Source organism: Xiphophorus hellerii, chromosome 5 (genome assembly GCF_003331165.1).
Source record: "Xiphophorus hellerii strain 12219 chromosome 5, Xiphophorus_hellerii-4.1, whole genome shotgun sequence".
In the NCBI taxonomy this organism is placed as follows: domain Eukaryota; kingdom Metazoa; phylum Chordata; class Actinopteri; order Cyprinodontiformes; family Poeciliidae; genus Xiphophorus; species Xiphophorus hellerii.
In genome coordinates, this window is record NC_045676.1 from 28,256,225 (window position 1) to 28,277,488 (window position 21,264).

Sequence of the window (21,264 nt, forward strand, 5' to 3'; positions counted from 1 at the left end):
TTTTTGTGAACAATAAATAAATTGTGGAGGGCCCCCTGTTGGTCAGGGGCCATTAGAATTGTCATAACTTTTCCCCCCTATTCGGCGCCCCTGCCTGCCACCATGCCTAATTGGCTGTGAATATTATGTGTTATGAGGTCATTTGCTCGGTGAAAGGTGCAGTAGGGAGTTTACAGTGTGACGTTGTCTTTTTAGCGCCAATTATGAGAGCTCACATCCAGCCTCTGGATTTTTTACCACAGGTTATTTCTCAACTTGTGTTAAGTATTTTTTTCTTTTTTTTTTTCTTGAGCTGATATGAGTTGTAACAATTTTGTTGTGGTGTGTAGTTGATTGATCTCTTTAATGCGTTTCTGTTTATTTTCTCATACTCTGTGCTTTGAATGTGTTTTCCTAGAGCGGTGTTTCTTGCTGATTCACTTTTTTTTATTTTTTTAAATCCGATACCGATATCTGAGGTTACGTATCGGGCGATACCGGTCCGATACAGAAATCAATGCTGAATGGACTGAAAAAGTTTCAGACACAAATGTACTGAATTACAAATTTGTTTGATGACTCTGCACCAGTACGGCACATTTAATTACACCAATAGCTTTGCAAGCTTGGTCAAACATGACATAATTACGTAACTTTTCATTCGTTCAGTTGGTGCAATTGGGAGTAGAATAGCCAGTGTGAAATAAAGAAACTCAGATTGAAAAAACTGCCTTGGTCAATCAATACCACTATCAACGAATTTTATTGGCATTGTATGTCGGATGATTGTATTACAGAAGTAGAAAGAAAATGTATTGTCTTCATGTTGTTCCACTCGTAAAAATGTATAAAGCATTTGAGGTATTTGTATTCTGACCCTTATTTTAGCGATTAGGCCAACATCCACATGCATGACTTGTTCTGAAAATATAATTCACTATATCAATGAAGTACAATAAAGAACAAGCGGAATCAAAGCTGACTTTTTGATACTCCTATATACTTTCTGCTTTTTACAATAAAACAAGAATGTGATTTTTTTTTTTTTAACGTACTTCAACAATTATCTACACTCTGCAGGACACAGAGAAGAGTACATCAACAATTTACTAGAAAAACATTATGCGCCATTGCTTATACCCAGTTATTGTAACCTAACATAGTTTTGCCGTTTATTTCTCCCCGTACACGGAGCACAACAGGAGACATCTTTGTTCTTGCACGAGGGATGAACATTATTTAAACAGCTTCTGTTTGTCTGTCCCAGTAGAACTAAAGAAAATATTCAAAATTGTAATTCAGTAACATGAAGCATTAGTTCACTGCCAGCTGTGCGGACACAGACGTCCATAAGAATCAGTCATTAGTTTTCCAGGTCGCAGGTAGCAGTCGTCATGTGACTGTGAGACAGTCATCTTCTCTGCTTAGCCATTTAAATTCATGGGGTTTTCTTATTGTCTTTTCAGAAAGCTGTTGCCGTTTGTTTAAAAAAAATAATAGACCAGACAATATAATATCTTTCCATAATTTGAGGGTGATTAAAGTCGCGGTGCTTAAGTAGTTTCAGACAGACGAACAGAAGCCCTGGCCCAATGTTTGGTTAACCTTCTGTTGAGGTCAATGATTACAGCCTGAATAATTCTAGAGACTTCCTTTTTTTTAAGTATAAATATTGAGTGTCTCAACATCTTTGAAATTGTCTATTTATCTTTGCTGTTCTTAGCATTTGCTTAAAGCTACAGGAGGTAAAAAGTGTTTGTTTGTTTTTTTATTTACATATTTGTTAAAACTCTGACCATGTTGTGACAGGTCTGGCAGAAGGCCAGAGGAGCTCAATTTTATTTTTTTATTTTTTTTAACATATTTGTTGAGTGATAGCTTCACCAAGCTATCAAATATGTAAAAACATTTTTAATAAAAAGTTACTGCAGCTTCAAAGAGGCGGTATTTTATATTTTCTGGGTACATAGTGTCATTTCATAACTGTCACGTAACGGTTACGTTCAGTTCTTACAAAAATGCCGAATATGTCAAGCATAACTTAAAAGAAATGTGACTTCACAGCTTGACGTCTTGAAACTGGCCACTGTCTCTTTAAGAAGCTCCTGCCCTTTCCACACATCATCACAACAGTTCTACTCCATTTACAACCGATCTTAGGAGGGCTGGACTGAGACGTAGTTTGTATAATAACCTCGACTCAAAGTTCCACCAGGTGTTTGCTAATTGCCTCTGGCTAGTCTGGAGGAGTTGAGAGGGGGAGGCGGGGAAAAGGGGCGCTCTGAGGCAGAACCTCGACTTTGGGACTGCAGCTCTGAGGAAGAGTTTTGTGGAAATAGGCGACAGTTTATAAAAACTGGCGTTCCCGTAGCAAATGGTTGCTATGGGCGATTCAATGATTTCTCAAACATTGATGAAAGAATGAAAGCAACACTCCAGGTGTGTTTTGGGTGACTCAGTAACATGATAACATGATGCAAAGCTAAAAAGTAGAATTCACATTATACCGCCCCTTTAAATAATACCCATCACCACCAAGAGGGTCGAAAAATGACAAACATCCAAACTTTGTCATTGACCTTTGCCGTTGTGTGACATGTTAATAGCAGAAAACATTCTTAAATCGTATCTCAATGTACTCCAAATAATTTGTAGTTATAGAAGGAAAATAATCATGCAAATCTAACTCGTAATGTTATGACAACCATTCAGTGTACGGCTGCTGAGAGTCGACACGATATGTGCTTCAGCAAAAAGCAAAGCTTGAAACCTTTAGTTAGCAAGCGGCACACTGTAAAAAATAACCCCAATTAAAATCAGCTTTACACACAGGGAAGCCAAACGGCACGTCGATGTGGACAATAAACAGGACGCACAGGCCAGACATTTGGTCCTAACGATCTACATTAAGTCGCCTTATCTGACATTTTAAGACAACCTTTATCAACACCGACTGGTTGGCTGAAGGCCTTAAACAAATGGGGAGGGGAGGACAGTCACAGCAGACCAGCTGGGATTTTCTTTTCTGTCATCTTGGTGTTAAATCTCCTTTGAAACAGCCGTCTGAGGAGGAAGGAATTTTCTATGTCTAACAGAGCATGAGAACAGAAATCTGACAGCTGTTCAAAAGCATAAAATAAACCTGCTTATGTGGCAGTAAATGGTTGCAGCTTATGTACATGGATCCTAAGTGTGGCTCGATGTGCCTCGCGCTCGCCAACCGCATCCATAAAAGCATTTCTCCTGGTCTGTCTTTGGAGATTTCTCCTATTGTTTTGCTAATAGTTATGATTTATTGACCTTGTACCTTTTGCATGTTATTTAAAAGTAACGCCTTCCGCAGTTTCTTGAGGAAATGCTTGACCGTCTGTATTGCTTTAAGTTTGTGGTGTTGTGCCCTCTGCAGTCACACATCAACGAAAATAGCAGATGAATTTCGACTTCCCTTGCTTTTTATTTTGCACCTGTTCTTTAAGCCTGATCACAATTTGCTTTGCCCTTAATAGGAAACTCTGCTGATAATTCGCCGCTGACTCAAACCATCTGTGATCCTCTTAAGCAATTAGAAATTGGTCAGAGCAGATGAAACGACTAAAACAACCAAAGTGTAAAGTTTGTCTTCACGCCGTTCTTACTCAGTAGCTTATAGGAAGATCAGTGTGTTCTGATCCCTCGTTTCGCTGCTGCTGCTCGGGATCTTCTCTGTTCCTGTTCCAGCCGCACACCATCGATTCCATTCAACAATCTAAGAATCCTCTCAGCCGTCTAAGATTCTGACTGAACCACTAAACTCTCCACTCTGACTCTCTGCTTACTCGCTTTCCCCCCCTCCCCTCTCTTTGGTGATCTTTTGCTTTTGATACCTTGTCCCCGAAGTCAGAGCACCTAAAATATCACATTTCTAAAATATTTTTGAATTGATCGTATTGTTTTTTTTTGGGGGGGGGGGGCGATCATATTGTTCTTTTGGACTAATTTGTGTGCTTGTGGTTCTATTTATCTTTGCCTTAAAAGTAGCTTACCACACCATGTTACTCATAAGAGAACATGGTATGAAGGGAAGTTAAAATATATACCAGTAATGGCATTATGTACTTTGACGGTTTGGATATATTAAGCAGCAAGTGATCATTTTGTCCTCAAAGCTGAGGTGGAACAAGCAGAACAAGATGGGCAACTATAAAGTTCAAGCAACTTTTATCGGTGCCACATTGCAACGGTCAGGCCGTTGAGCCTGACCGTTACCGTATGTTCAAAACTGCTGTTCCTGATGCCACCTCTTCAAAATAATTTCTGCAAAACGTCACATCAGCCCTTTTAATGACAACACAGACGTTTACAAATAGACATTCAGCAACAACGACGGCTGCCCCAGCAGGAGGTTAGAGAGACCTCGCTTACCTAGCTTTGATAGCACACTTCCACTTTTTGGCAATTGAATTTGCACAGGAGCGAAATATTTAGCTCTAAGCTTAATGTTAAAATTTAGAACTAAATATTTAGCTTGCTAATTAAACATTTAGCTAGAGGCAAAAATACTTAGCTTAAGTATCGTTCTAACTCAATGATTTACTTGCAAACAAAATAGTTAGCATGCTAAATATTTAACTTTACACCATTTACTTTGAAATGATGTATAAATGAAATGATATCATGGTAAAAATATATGTATATATGTTTTTTTTTAAATTAACCCCTATTTATTTTCTCTATCTTATAACCCAAATTTTTTCTGTAAAAATTCTGACTCTGTAACTTTAAAGTGACATCTCGTACTACTGAATATGTCTCTGCGTTCACTGGCTTAACCATAAGATATGTCACCAGTCCTTTGTCAGTGTGAGCTTGGACTATAATATGCAGGTCTGACTACCTACGTTGTTGTCGTTTCTCATTTCTGTTTTTTTGGGGTTTTTTCCCATTGTCCACAAGCTCCTCTTGTGCGCCGCCTCTAAAATAAAAGTGTTGTTTAAAAGTTTGCTCTCCGTCTCTCTCGCCCAAGACTCTTAGGTTGCCATGAGTGAGGAGGAGGAGGGCCCTGGTGTTGCAGCATCAGCATCCACGCAGTCAGCAGCGACAGCCGCCGGGACCGCACAAGCCGCAACCAAAGGCGGAGATGGCGTCGTTTCGTCCTCGCCCCCCCGCGGGCCCTCTCCTCGCTACCCCGTCTATCCCGAGGAAAAAGAGGCAGAAGCGGAAGAGAAGGGCGTCGTTCAGGAAGAGAGGCTCGAAGAAGAAGAAAAGGAGCTGAAGGTGGTGGAGGAGCGCGACGACGATTCCGACGGCGGCAGCAGCGACACCAGTGTGCTGGTCGTGCCCCATCCTGAGCTGGTTCCTGTGGTCTTCTTCTGTCTGAAGCAGACAACCTGCCCACGCAGTCTGTGCATCCGCATGGTCTGCAGCCCATATCCTTTAATCTGAGAGTGGGAAGTCTGGGAACAAAAATCTCATCTCATCATATCAATCAATCAATCAGTCAAATGTTATTTGTATAGCACATTTCAGCAGCAAGGCATTTCAAAGTGCTTTACATCATATCAAACACAGAAACACAATGCAATATAGAATCAACAATCAAAACACAGCATTAAGTCAAGTTCCATCAATAAATTTGTAATTGATTATGTTTCAAATACAATTCTAAACAGGTGGGTTTTTAGTCTAGATTTAAAGGAAGTCAGTGTTTCAGCTGTTTTACAGTTTTCTGGGAGTTTGTTCCAAATTTGTGGTGCATAGATGCTGAAAGCTGCTTCTCCTCGTTTGGTTCTGGTTCTGGGGATGCAGAGCAGATACATATCTGTATTCGTCATGTTTTACTCAGTCAGTACTTATTAATTTCCCTTCATCCTCTTTAGTCAGTACAATGAAGAAAATCACATTACGCCTCTATCAACAAAACCAGTGTTATGTTGATAGAAAAGGCAAAAACATCAGCCTTTTCTTTTGTATTTCAGCCTTACTGAATGAAGAGAATTTTTTGAAAAAAAATAATAATAATAATTTCTAAGTCTGACCAAACATTCTCAGTGAGATTTAGGTTTATACTTTTCCAAGAGGTTTGGTTGAAATTTTTCCACTGTAGCTCTGACCGCATGTTTTAGGAAACCTTCCCCCCAGCCTGGAGTCTCTTGCAGGTTTTCTTCCCCGTGTTTAGCTCCAAACTCCAGTTTCTTGACATCAACAACTTTGACTTGCAGAATAATTTCTTCTCCAAACACGGCGTGGCAATTACATCCAGACTTGACCTCATCGGACCAAACTTTATCTGACTCGTAGGTCACTTTTGTCGCTTTTGTTTTGTGCACAGATGCGATTGCAGATGAGTATTTTATGTATTGCTTTTATTGGAAAAGTGTGCCTTGTGTTTCTACGTCTTTCTGAAGATCTTCCTTGTTGTTTAACGGATCTCGGACAGATTGGTTTCATGTCACGTTGACTGCTGTGTCAGACTGAAGATGACCTCTAATGTGGCTGGTTTATGGTGAAAAGATGTCCAAAGTATGACTCCGGTTGCATTCACTGGAAGATTCAGAGCTTAAGAGATCTTTGACTGTCCCTCGATGGGGAAAAATCAGGGAATTCATGCATCGTTTTCATTCCGTATCAAAATAGTGCAACTCTTTATTTTGACCTGTCAGATTAAACCTCAGACTGAACAGAAATGTGTGTTTGGAACGTGGCGAAGTGGTTGTGAATACGTCTGCAAGTCCCTGCTAGAGGTGAATTGGATGCGTTTTATTTATTTATTTTTTTAGATTCGAGATCTAACACGTTCAGCCCTGGAGTTGTGCTGCTTTTGCAAAACACAAACACAAAGCTGACGATCGTATCAGACGGCGTTTGCAAAGTGTTACCTCATTTTATCTTATGCGAGTGTTTCGTGTTCACTTCTCTGTTTTGAATTGCTCTCGGGTTCTTGCCCTTCGGAATTCACATATTTGTGTGTTGTTGTTTTTTTTTTTTTATTAGTTAGATTTTTTTATTTCTTTTAAATTCTCGTAGTGTTTCCACAAACGGATTCATATCTTAGCTCTCTGCCTGTGCGAGTAATGACAGGTGTGTCAGATTGCAGGACACGCAGAGCATGCTGCCCCCTCAGATCGGCGCAGGGTGCTTATCAGGAGTCTTGAGAGCAACATTTACAGTGCAATAATGCGTGACTCACGGTGGGAGTTAATATATGGGTTATCAGGAACAGCACAGTCGAGTGAAGAATGCGAACAGGCGAGATATAGCCAACTGGTAGAAAGTCACTGAGGCGGCGAGAGAGAGAGAGAGAGAGAGAGAGAGAGAGAGAGAGAGAGAGATATGGAAAAGGGAAACGGCAGAGAAAACAGGGGAGGGGGAATGAAGAGAGGAGGAGAAGAAACAAAATATGATGAGGAATGAAAGGCATTCTGATATGTACGCTTGTTTCTTTTTGAAAGAAACAAATGTAGGTAAAGAAAAAAAAATACTTCTGACAAAAAATGTTTTATTTTAGGAAGGTGGTGATATTGTCATGTAATATAGTTGGTGGAACAATGTGCATACATATCACTTGAGTTAAAACATGTGAGTTTGACAACTGACCCTGTTAGATGACTTGATTTTTGATGTAAAAAAAAATTTAAAATAGACCATGATAAATCAACTTGGAAACATCCACCTTCAAAGGGGCAGTATTATGTGTTTTTCAAGCACATAGTACCATTTCATAGCACAATCAAATAACCATGTTACCTTCAGTTGTAACAGAAATGCTTTATATATAAAATATGACTTAAGTTAGGAAGTAAAATTTCTTTTAACAACTTGAAATTGGGCCTCTGTCTCTTTAAGAAACTCCTGCTCTTTCTGAAACAAAGGAGAAAAGGTGAGTATGTATGCGATTCTCCAGCCATTTGTTTACATGAGGAAGAGAGAGAAACGTGAGTAGATTGTTCTTGTGAAAAGATGCATCTTTTGCTCAGCAGCAGAGCAGGTGATTACTCAGGCTGTGAAGTGTTCATTAGAGAGACAGCCTGGGGGAAGAAACTGTCTGTGTGGTGGCTGATCTTTACAGACAGGACTCTGTAGCGCCGATCTGAAGGTAAAAGCCCAAACGGCTGATGTCCAGGATGTGTGGGGTCTGCAGAGCTGCAGTGGTAGCTGCCTTTCCCCCATCCCCCCAACTCTAGACCTGTACAAGTCTAAGAAGGAGGGAAGGTCAGCCATGATGATCCTCAATACCGATAAAAAGCTGAAATAAGGTAGAGCTAAAACGAGCAATTGAAGTTAATGTCGCTTTTGGTACAAACTTGTGGAAATTGGTTTTTAACACATTTTGTACTTGTGCTGGAAAGCCCAGTTATACTGGTTAGCTTTTGACATTTCTTTTTTTTTTTTACTTTTACTCCATGAAATCCTAAAAGGTCTTTTGCCTCGGTGAATTTGTTCTCATGCAGAGTGAGAACAATCTGCCGCACATGGACTCTGTGTCAATCTCACAACACTAAATATAATCAAAGAGGCTGAATGGGTGGAAACATGCGTGGCAGCGACTGTGTGTGAGTGCGTATGCGTGCGCTAAAAAGTGTGGGTGTGTGTGGGTGTGTGTGTGTGTGTCCGTTTTACTTTCCCCAAAATAAAAGGGCTGCTATTGACCAAGGCCACTTTCTCGCTTTGTGTGGTCAGACTGAGTGGCTGCGGAGAATTGATCTGCACAAGAAGTGTCCTTTGTGGCCAAATCCACTCCGGGAACTTCACTGCATGTGTGTTGTGATCGGAGTCGACGTGTGTTTGTTTTGTTTTTTGTTTTTCTTTGAAAAGACAGAGAGTTTGTAAAAATTTTAAGCTTTGATTTTGAAATTCTGGGTTTCAGGTTTAAAAAGGGAAACACTGAAATAATGACTGAGTAGATTACCCTTCTCTCAAAGGAGGCCGGTTACGGTGGGGCTTCCGTTCAGTCAGAAGGTTATTGATATTTACTGTATGTTTTTGTTCTCTGCCACATCTGCAAAATCTATCAGCAACATATCATTGTTTTAAATCCACATAATGCTTAATCCAGCAAAACTCTTATTGCAATTGTGCAAACTTGAAATGTTTTCCAAGCACATAGTCCCATTTTATAGCACAATCAAGTAACTGTTACCTTCACATAATATACATATATATAAATACCATATATGTCCAATATGACTTAATAGGAATTTGACTTTAACGGCTTGAAATTGGGCTTCTGTCTCCTGCTCTTTCCGAAACTCCGCCTTCAGGAAGTCATCACAGCATCACTCCTTTGTTAGCCCTTTAACAACGTTTTTACCGGTGTTGCACTGAGAAGTGGCTCCTATAATGACCTCAGAAGATGCTTGCTAATTGTTGCTGGCTAGTCTGAAGGATTCGAGTGGGAGAGGGCTGCTCTGTGAAGCAGGAGCCTGTAAACTGCAGCTCTGAGGAGGTTTTGCACAGCTGGGCGGTTGCCATGGGAGATTAAATGATTTCTCAAATATAAACAAATCAATGCAACACTCCTAGAATGGTTGTTGATGAGGGAATAACATCATAACGTGATGTAAAGCTCTAACAAGTCGATTTTACGTAATACTGCCTCTTTAAGGTGTTTTTTTTAATAGGTAAGTTTTGAGAAAACTAAGCTTTTTTTTTCTGTTAACAAAATAAGATAAAAATAGGCACCACCTCTAACACTTGTGTGACATCTTTCAGAAAATAACCCAAAACGAACAAGCGTATTAGAACTTTTAAAAAAGTGCCATGTTCACCTGTTCAAACAATTACATGCAAATATTAACGAAGAACACTCATTTTAAAAAAGCAGTTTGAAATATTTGAAAACCCATCGTTGGCTGGAAGTTGCATTTAATTGGGAGCAAAGAACAAACTGTGTCTAAATTAGAACTTTTTCCTCCAGACTTTACAGCAACAAATGTATTTTCTCCTTAAATCTAAAAGTGCTAAAAGACATTCAGTCTTTCTGTTTCAGATCTTTCTCTTCGGGGCATTTTGTACACACATCTAACAGAACAAACGCGTTTATTTGGCCCATTTTGCCTGGAAACAAGTTTTCCGTTTTCATACACTGCAACACATTCAGACGGAGGCGCAGCCAGCAGTGTCGCCGTCTGTACGAAATTGCTGTTTGTTTGTGCCAGAAACTAATATTCCCACGCTGGATCATCTTCAGAGTCGCCTAAGAAATGAAATGTCAGACCTTGTACGTCATGGAGTATGTTTTTATTTATTTATTTTTCTCATTTTACTTTTTCACCCTACATTGTACAACAAAGGCCGTTTCCATCAGGGACTCTTGTCACTTTATCCATTTCTCTGTGACTCGGGTTGGGAGTTGGGTTGAGCGTGTCGCCTCGTCATATTAAGCAGCTCTCAGGCAAAGACACAGTCCACTTCACTCTGATAGGGAAGGATTCTGAGAAAGAAGTGGGACAAAAAAAAATGCTGCTCTCTTAATCTCTACTTATGAATGTAGGGAAGGAAGTGAAAGGGAGAGAGGAAGGAGAAAGACGAGTTTATGCAGTCAAAAGAGATTGGGCTCTAAAGCGAGTCTGACAGGAAGGGAAGGGCAGATTAATAATTTTCAATTTGCTTTTATTTGCCTCTGGACTAACACATGTGGCCTTCTCCGCCTCCAGCATCACCGCACTCCGTCGCTCAAGAAATCTCACATTTGTAAATGTCTGCTGATTTATAGACACTCGTGTGGAAGCGCTGCGCCTTGTCTGCTCGAATGTTTTCCAAAGCTGCATTCTTAGTTTGTTTTTCAATTCCATACATATCGCATCAAAAATATAGCTCAAGCGGACCAGTGAGCTTATCATTTATGTTTCTGGGCTGAATTATATAGATGTGCTTGTTGTTGGCTGAGACTTCTCCCATTGTTACTTGATTATAGTTATAATCATGTTGGCTTTATGGCTGTGCTTCTAGTAACGGGGTCATGTGACGTGATGTCAGTCTGCTGAATGGTTTCATAATTAGCAGATGTTTAATGGGCCGTTAAATGTAATAACCCTTGTGGACAAGAGTTAGCCGTTGAAATGAATGGGATCCTTCATGTAGCAAGCAGACACTGGAGGAAGTCAAACCGGTTATAACTGGACCAGAATCTTGTGTGATCTTTTTTTTTTTTTTCTTTTCCCTGCAAAATGCAAATTCAGTTACACTTCGTGCAAAGTGACCGCTCATAGTATAGTGGGAGAAACATCCTCCGGTCAATATAATAATCTAATTATTACAGCAATGCTGCTAAGCTGGACTATCTGTGTAAGATGGTCTGCTCAACAGAATGAATCTGACCACTGAATTACTTTCATCCCTTTGGCTGCAGGTTTCGTTTTTAATGATGTATAACAGCAGGTTTTTGCTGACGTGCGCTATAGGTGACCGTGCGTCTCCTGCTGCTCATGCTCTGCTTTAAACAAGAACCATTAATTAGTTTTTTTTAATTTAAAAGCTGTGCCTAGTGTACGTCTTAGCAGTAATGAGCTGCTCTGTAGATACTGCGGTTTGTAGAGTTAAACCATAGCCTGCGCGTTAGTTACAAACTTGATTTGCGCAGAGGCGCTTTCATAATGTATTACATTTTGTTTTAACATATCTGTTAAAATGCTGTGCTGTTCGGTCGGATGTTATTTCTCACTCTAAAGCGAGACGCTTCACTAAAGATTGATGGTTGCTTCGCTAATAGTCGACAGATGTTCAACTTTCAAGACGTCTTCTCAAAATCGTTCAGGAAACTTCTCAGGTGATTTTGCATTAAACAAACTAACGATAAGACGACATTTAAACTTCCTGCCTTGATGTTTGCTACTCTGGACTCATCTGAATCTTAAACTGAGGGAACGTTCTTGCATTTTTTGAAGCGACAGGCTTTTGCTCTATTTTAATTTTGTTTGTTTGTCGCAACGTGAAATGAAATTAAACCGGCTAAAAATGTTGCAAGCGAACAAACCCAAGAACTGTTTTGGATCAAAGAAAACGGAATAATACAAAGTTCCTCACGTGAAACGTTGTAGTAATACCTGCAGGCTTCCTGTTACCTGTTGACAGACTCGCTCTCTTGTCACTCTTCTGCAGCCTTAATGAATCCCAGACACATTTGCAGATGTGCAGTTTAGTTTCAAGTCAGATCTCTTTCCCTCCGCAGAGCCAGTAAATTTAAGGAATCCGCCGATACTGAAAATAACCAACTTTGAGTCTTTTCTTTCTGCAAGTAACATCATGCAAACTGAAGCTCACCATCGTCAGCACTGTGTTGTTGATTAGCTGGTCACGAATTAGCGGCAATTGACCAAAAATGTCTGATTTCTCTCACCAGCCGATTTCCTAGCGCTGCCTTACTTAAACGTTTCACGTTTGCATGAGGTTCACAAAATCACCATGGCTGAGTTATGACTCTTATCTCATGTACAGTACAGACCAAAAGTTTGGACACAACTGTGTGTCCAAACTTTTGGTCTGTACTCAGTTCAGACCAAAAGTTTGGACACACTTTCTCATTGATTTCAATGAGAAAGTGTGTCCAAACTTTTGGTCTGTACTGTAGCTATTTACGTCCGTCGCGTGGGCAAGCTCATTTACGTGTGATTTTAATTTCTTGCTTAATGGAATCGCTGCTAATTGCAAAATTGTGGTGTTGTTTTTTGGACATTAGCAGAACACAGACAAAAGGTTGCAGCTCCTGCTGCAGCTGCTGATGGTGCTGCAGGGCTGGACTGTATTGGTCTTAAGACTGCAGACATTAAAACGTCCAGGGGAGAGATTAGAGCTGATTAAACAATGGGTGTGAAGAACATTATGAAATAATTTCAATTGCTTCTGTGTCTTACGAAGTAAGCCCTTATGGTTAACCTCCGCAGAAGCTCAGCCGCAGACTGATTTAAAGATGATAACGGCTCACAGGGTCAACGTGACATTTTTAGATCGAAGCTTGGGACGCTGCGGGCCGAGCCTTTCCTTTCTCTGACAGTAACTTCGTTCTGTTCGCCGCCGCTAACCTCCAGCCCAGATCCCGTGTTCAGCAGTGAAGACCCAGTCCACCTGGAGGGTGGAAGTGGATCTGGAGAGCAAACAGAGTAGATTGTAGCTGCACCTTGAGGTGTGCTGAAGAGGTGACAGTCGCACTGCGCTTTCTTTATATCAGCGCGATGGAGGCTGCCTGACCTGGAGCAGGGCACCCGTTAAGGCTGCGTGCTTTCTGCGCGGGGCGGCCATTCAGTACGGCGGTGGGGAAGCCTCATAAACTCAAAGTCAGAAGTTAATGTTGTTGCTAAGGAGCGAAAACAGCCCCAACTCTGATTTTTTGTTGTTGTTGAGTTTCTTTCTTTTTTTCTTTTTTTTTTGTCAATGCTAAAAAAAAAAAAAGAAGTTTTTTTTCTCTGAATTGAGTTAGTGAGAATAGTTGATCTCTTTACCTGAGTATCATCCAGGTGATGCCCCTCAAATTCTTACATTTCTTCCTCAGTTTCTTAAACAATGCGCTTTTTTAAAATGTGTTTATTTAGTTGTTGTTTAGTAGAATTATTCCCCCTGAAATCATGATCATTGATTGACTTTTTTTTTTTTTTCTACAAGGTTTTTCTTAAAAGGTGGATCTTCATTGCAGTCAAAGCTACTCGTCAGGACAAAACATTTTTGTTTTCTAACGCCCCACAGCATCCCGCTTGTTTAATCCCTGTCCTCTTCCCTCTGAAGTGTTCACCAGTGAATAGGTCGGCGTAATGCTGACGGGGACAAGACGCCCGCCAGGAAATCCCAGCGCCGATGCGTGTTGTTGGCGGAGAAGAATATGTGTGAATTAGATTATAGTCTCACATTTTTTTTCTGTCATTGTTTTACATCATGAGGATCAATGCAATCTCGGCATGTAAATGCTCTGTAGGTTTTTGTTTTCTTTTTTATCTGTAATGTATGTTAAAATGTCGTTTTTTGTTTTTTTTTGCTATTTTACCACATCTCAGCAAAAATAAAAAGAAAAGATTAAAGAAACCAGAGCGTGCCTGCTAAAATCCCTCGGCTCCAAGATAACGACGTTCGTCAGTGTTTACTGTGAGTCAGTCCTTTGAAGAACAATCACGGAATGAAGTGAGGTGACAGGAGATGAGGAGTAAACAAGGACGGAGCGTGTAGGTGATTTGCTTATTATACACAGGAGTAATTTGTACATTAAATTTATTTGCATATTGGATTTTTTTTTTTTAAAATGAACCTAAAATGTTGAGCTTTTGTCATAGAAGTTAAGCCCGAACCTGAGCAGATAGAGGTCAGGTTTCCCGGGATCCTGTGTGTGTCAGGATCCCGGGTAGTTTTGGTTTTTCTGCATTTGCTTCTTACTTTCTTGTTCGACTGTGATCTACCTTAGATGTGTGTTTTACTTTCAATCAGTGTTTACTTAAGTAGCAGTTGTTTGTTTGTTTACTCAACATTTATGTTCTACTGGTTTGTCTGTACCACTTCTCCTGCCGTCTCTCTCTCCCTCAGTCTGCCTTGCGCTGTTCCCTCCCAGCTGCACCCTGTTTGTAGTTAACACCGGTTGTTTGTCCAGTAACCAAGCTCCCAGCATTTAGCCACCTCCCCTCACTGGTTTCTTCCATTACCTCAATGTTACCCGTTCCCTTTTTAGTTCCAGCTGCTCTCCTTCCCTGACTCCCTGAGATTTCCTTATTTTTCCCCGAGTTCCTTTTTAATTGCTACGTCGTTATAATATTTTATCATGTACTCACTGCCTCTCCCTGACCTCACCTTGAATCCATCCATCTCCAGAAATCACGACAACTTAACCAACTAGTTGGAAAAAAAAAAGGTTAAATCCACCGCGATAAGAACTTAAGAAGTAGAAATAAATTAAATAGGTAATATTTTTTGTTTTAGTTTGTGTTGCTTAAAAAAAATACCAGTAGGTATTATGAAGTAGGTTTTCTTCTGATTTTACCAAAATGTCTCTTCTGGTTGGAGACAATAGTAGCGTTTTGGTGGCCCAGCTACAGTCCTTCACTTGAGTCAGACAATTTGTGGACAGAAAACAAAGTTAGTATGGAAAGTGACTTAGAATTAAAAATCTATCAGAGGTATTGATAATTTTGGGCTGGGATGAAAACAGAGCACGGCACGCATTTTTTTAATTTAAACGACTGTGTGACGGCATTGAGCCACAGTATATTAAAAACGTGTTTGGCGCCATCTCGTCAAAATGAAAGCTGGCACCGAAACAATAAATTGTCCAAATATTTAAAATGAATATAACTAGACTAAGTGAATTAACCATTTATGAAATTCATAAGGCTTCCCACAGCGCCTGGATTTAATTATGTCAATATTTACTTCATTTGACATGAGCAGTGCATACATTTTCTGGAAGGCAAAAAAAAAAAAAAGGTAAAGTCACTATCTTGGAGCAGTCATCTCATGCAGAGATATGGACCCCGGAGATTTAATTTAGAACTCTTACTTGCATGTTGATCCACTTTGCATTAACTTTCTCTGCTCCACACAGCCTTGTGCAGCTGGAGCCGCCCATTGCTACTTTGCCTTCCCGCTGCTTGCTGCCAATACGCATTACTGTCATCGTGGCATCGCCCACCGGGCCTGCAGGTGCTGAAATAACACACTGCTTCCTGTGGAGAGATGGCTAAGGGGTGTGCGTGTGTGTGTGTGTGTGTGTGTGTGTGTGCACAGGTGCGGGCGTGTTTCCATGTGTGTATGTGCGAGTAGGTGACAGGTCATCTTGAATGTGCCCAACCAGTCAAAAGATTTCGGTTCGCAGGAACTGGAACAGCAGCCTCTGTACTTATCGGAGAAATGAATTGTAAGTTTTAAACAGCAACGTATAAATGTGAATCCTCGTAGCTTTTATGTACAGCATGCTTTTAACAAGCGCTTTGCACATCTAGGTAATAGAAGTACAGTAGGAGTATATGGAGCTGAGGCAACCAAAGAGCGGAGCCAAAAAAAAACAGAATTCAGGTGTTGTAGCAAATTTCGCTTTGTTTATTATAATGAGAGATGATTCAGGCTTCTGTCTTCCTTTGTGCATCAGCTGGCACAAATTTCTGAACTGTTCTTTGCAGAAAAAAAAAGGAACTGAATTGTATGCGGTGTGTACATGACAAAAAGTACACATGGTTTAATGTAGTGGAAGAGTTTAAAGGGGCAGTATTATGTATTTTCCAGGCACATGGTGCCATTTTATTGCACAATCAACCAACTACGTTGCCTTCGGTTGTTGTAAAACTGCTATACATCTCATATATGACTGAAAAGAAAGTTGACTTCATAATTTAAAGCATTGAAGCATTAAGAAGCTCCTGCTCTTTCTGAAACTCGGCCTTCAGGAAGTCATCACAGCATCACTACTCTATGAACCCTTTAACAACATTTTTACCAGCATTGCACTGAGAAGTAGCTTCTATGTTGAGCTCAGCAGATGTTCAGTTCCACCAGGTGTTTGCTAATTGCTGCTGGCTAGTCTGAAGGAGCTGAGTGGGGGAGGGGAGAGTCTGCGGGGTGGGCTGCTCTGTACGGCTGAAAACTGCAGCTCAGAGGAGGAGCTGCGTCCCGAAGGCGGAGCTAGGTCCAACCAGGCATTTCACACAGCTGAATGGTTGCCGTGGGAGATTAAAGGATTTCTCAAACATGCATGAAAGTATCAAAGCAACACTCCAGGTCTGCTTTTGAATAACATTATAACATGAGGTAAAGCTCAAAAACTGTTGATCTTTACATAACACTGTCCCTTTTAAAGAAAACACATGCAAGATGAGCTTTTTCAATGAGGACCCGTGTCATACTCTGTTCATATATGAACGTTTTTAGATGATATATATATAAACCACCAGATAAATGAAGACATTCCCCGAAATTTGGTAAATGGCAGTCATTAGTCTGTCATTAACACTCGCCTCCAGTGATTGCTGCCTGCACCGCACTATCTTGGGAGCTGCTGAGCGGCGTGTGTTGACGCGTCGTCCGCGCGCGCGCGTGTGTGTGTGTGTGTGAGGGCGTGTACGACAGTGTTTTTCTGACACAAGCAACTCAATTTAGGAACCCTCTTGTTGCCACTGAAAGTGATCTTCGTCCCTAAGGATACAACACGTTGCTCCTCTCATCAAGATAATGAATATTAATGTCACCTTTTTCAGGTCACACTACAGTGACGGCAGACAACAGGAAACATTTTTAGTACGTACTGTATTGTGACAAACAAGGGTTTGTTCTTCCCTGTTTATCGTTTTTTTCCCTACAATTTATGTACTGTTAAATAAGTTAAATAAATAAGTTAATTACTTAACACTTTTTTACACTAATCTCTACTTTCAAATAATACTTTAAGATCTTGCTGGCTGTCTACTGGGTCTATTTCCTTTCAAATGTTGATGAGTGAATGCAGTGAAGCATTTAAGAAACCGATTCCAAATTGCAAAATCAGCTAATTATTTTGTGGCTCCAATCCAATTTAATAGTAATTAAATCCAAAATAGTATTTTATGTTTTTTTTTTTTATTGCTCTGATTGTCAAAAACACTCCTGACATTTTTCCTCTGCTATTATTTTATTTATTAAAATAAATCTGAACAATAGAGCTAAGATTTTATTTTTAACCTTAATATAAGATAACATGCTTTATTATCCATTAGATCCCCATAAAATGTACTATTCTTGGCATTATTTTAAAAATCCTCAAATTGCACCAATATATACACATACTCAGCTATAAAATCATATACATCCCAAACATATATCCATAGCATCTATGCGTACACACAAAGCTGCAGTTCTCAACGAGGAAGCGAGGGATTATTACAGAATGTTGTTCTATAAAGAAAAAAAAAAGCCACAGATGACGAAATCGTATAAATAAAATCAGAGCGTTTCCTAAAAATGGAATCCAGCAGAGACTTATTCCCACTTTTTGTGTTGTGCTGACAAGATGAAAATGTCCTCGTGTGTGAAAAATAATCAGAATTTAAATGCGGCCCCCGTCTCGGCACTTCCCCTCATCTTGCGCCGAGGCTCCTCATCTCTGCTGGAGTGAATTTGTCCGAGTATCGGTGGTCACTCTGTGCGCTTCGACGTTGCTTTCAGTTGCGAAATAATTTCAGTGAAGAAAGACAGAAACTCTGCGTCGCCGAATTGATGAGGTTAAAGAGAAAACCTGGACTTTATCCTTATTTCATCTATCGCCTGCCTATAAAACGCAGGACAGTGAGAGAGAGGCTGAAAAGCACAGACGAATAAAACAGATTGTAAAACGGGAAACAAAACTGAAATAACACCAGATGGTGTGAACTGGAAGATTTGCTGAGCTTGCTCATCTTTTAATAAAAGCAGAATGCTGCCTGCGATTGAAGGCTCTCTCTTGTTTTTTTTGTTTTTTTTCAATTTCCTCTCACCACAACTGAGACACAGAGGTACAGCTGTTAGTAAACCAGCAGAATCCATTTAATGTGTCCCACCAATCTTCACAGGTCCTACTGTGTACTGACTCTCCTCAACTGAAAGGAGGTGAGTATTTGCCAAATGAAGTAAAGGTTTTACTGCCTAAGCCATTGGTTTTTAGTGTCTGTTTTGAGAGATGCACATTTCTTTGAAAGCAGGAATGAATATGTTAAAGGATTTTATTACATTGTAGTTTTCTGGCCGATCGATAATTACCGATTTTAAAAAAAAATCTGACCTGCCGATTCCGATTTTGGCCGATACCAATTTTTTATCTTTTGTCTGAAATGTTGCTAAATGTAGCAAGAAAGTCGCTGAGTTGCTAGTATTGGGATGACTATTGTTAACTGCAAATGTGCAGACATGATCCTGTGGACTGGTCAGTCAGTCCGACTCTCTCACAGCAGAGCAGAAGAGGACAGCAGTTAATCACCGATCTCCCACAATTAAGGAAATCGGGGCCAATCTATTGGTGCACGCCAACATTGAGAAAATAATCGCAATACTGAGGTAAAAAAAAATCACAATTAGAATATTTTCCAAAATCTTTCAGCCCTAAATTAGAGTCTGAGAACTAAGTTTGGAAAAAATAGGAAAGGACACAAACCACAAAAAGGAAATGTAGTGATCTGGAAACTAAATTCAAAACCAAAAGGATTAAACAAAACCACAAGTGTCATTAATTTCATAGTCTATTACAGATGACAAAAAAATGTTGACAATAGTTGCAGTTTCCATTACAAATGTGCGCAAAACTTTGTCAATATGTCACTAATGTAAAAAGGCATAATTTCACAATTGCCGATTTATCAGTGAGCCTCTAAACTTCATCGCTAAAAAAAAAAAAAGTAAACATCAGTATTATGCTAAAAGAAGAACATATATTTCTAGATGGTCATGTACAATTTCATTTAATTCCTTTAGTCTTTTATTACAAGTTGAAATGATGGTTTCAAAATGACTCAGATACTGAGCAGTATCTTTGTGTTATAAGATTATTACTCTGGTGTAATAATCTAATAACCAGTAAAAGTTTGGTTTCTTTTTTCTTTAGTTAAGATCTTAATAAAAATGAAATGATCACAATTCAGGACATAATAGGGATTTGTTCACTGAAACTTACACTAAAAGTACACACACAAACACAACACACACACGTGGAAGCCCCGTCCAGTTAACACTGACATGTCTGCCTTGGGATGTAATTCTCTCACATTGTTTAATGCCGGATTTCCCGTTTTTAACATCCTGCTCACCATTTGGTGCACAAAACCTGGAAACATACAAACATTTTTATCAAAGATTTATAGCATGCCATTAATGCAAGCCTTCCTAATCATTGGTGTCTGGTACCTTGTTATCCATGGACTTTTGGAAATCTTTCAGACGGGGGGGAAAAAAATGAGATGTTAGACTCCAATTTTTTATTTTTTTCAGATAATCATCAAGGTCACAGCAGGACTACTCTCTGGTGCTAAAGGAGGGCATGCAAGACTAATGGTAACACAACAAAGGATTCTTTAATATTTTGAGGAGCGCTGGTTGCCACAGCAACAGGGCAGAGATTGTCTTGATGAATTTTACTGTATGGCAGCTGTGCGCCGGCCACCTGGGAGAGAAGCGGAGAGGACGCCTGATTTAGACGGGAGTCTCATTGATTTGGCGAGGTGGAGAGTTGGCATGTTCCTAACGTTTCTAATGACTAACGCTCAGGATTTATCTATTGATCAGAAAGGTGTAATTTTCAAAGATCCGTAAAGACCCACATATTCCATTCTGCAGCCACTGGTTTAATTAGTAACTGGTCAAGCTTGGCATTTGTTGCATCTATTTGGACAGCTTAGAGTCTTGGATGAATGAAGCACATTAATATGAAAGGCTGGTATTTAAAACAATGACACAACAAAAATAAATACAATTAAATGTCTATAATGTCCATTTGAAGCTACAGTGATGACAGTAGAAATGAAGTACACTCCCTTTTGATTCTAGGGTTTCCATACTGGGACATATCAAGAATGGTCATTAGTTTTAATTACAGCTCTGGAAGAAATTAAGAGACCATTTAAAATGATCAGTTTCTCTGATTTTACTCCTTATAGGTTTATGTTTGAGTAAAATGAACATTGTTCTTTTTATTCCATGAGCTACTGACAACATGTCGCCGAAATTTCAAGCAAAAATGTTGTATTTATTAGCAGAAAACGTGAAATGGTCAAAATAACGGAAAAGATGCAGTGCTTTCAGAGCTCAAATAATGCAAAGGAAACAAGTTGATATTCATTTCCACACAACAACACTAATACTTTAACTCAGAAAAAGTTCAGAAATCAATATTTGGTGGAATAACCAGGAGGCTTTCAATGGACCTCAGTGCAGTGGGCTCTTCATTTGTTCCAGAGCTGCTTAACTGCGTAGGATCTGTGCGAAAAGTGTACATGCGGCAAAGAAAACTCAAGATTTATAAAACCACGTGCCATGCGCATGCAAAGCAAATTCCTCTTTATAAATCACAGTTGCTCTTTGTATGTTTGTGTACAAAGTTTCACCCCAAGTGTTGCTTTCTACACATCCACATTCAACCAAACACGGTCAGTATCTGAAGTGTGTTTAGTTGATCAATAATATTTCGTGGTTAATAATGGCAACCATGGAGAAAAGAGTTAAAAACAAAAGTACAATTTTATGAGGTGGAAATTGATGTGTTGGTGAGTGAGGTGGAAATTCGGGAAAAAAAACCAACTTTTGGTAGCCACAGCAGTAGAGTGTGTGTGGGTGTGGGTGTGTATGTGTGTGGTAAATAAAAAGAACACACTCTCCACTGCCCACCTCCGCTGCACTCCTGGGAACTTG

General features: G+C 39.8%; 1 protein-coding gene across 2 annotated transcripts in view; it reads left to right on the forward strand.

Annotated features, from left to right (window-relative positions):
• Nucleotides 1-21,264, forward strand: part of LOC116720298 (voltage-dependent T-type calcium channel subunit alpha-1I-like) — a 209,908-nt gene that overhangs the window by 52,057 nt on the left and 136,587 nt on the right. The window contains exon 2 of one of the 2 annotated variants that reach the window (XM_032563460.1): nucleotides 4,982-5,384. In XM_032563460.1, the coding sequence (XP_032419351.1) occupies nucleotides 4,996-5,384 (389 nt within the window). In that variant the 5' untranslated portion in view covers nucleotides 4,982-4,995. Of the gene's footprint in view, nucleotides 1-4,981; nucleotides 5,385-21,264 lie in introns of those variants that run through there. The other variant, XM_032563461.1, reaches the window with a different exon arrangement.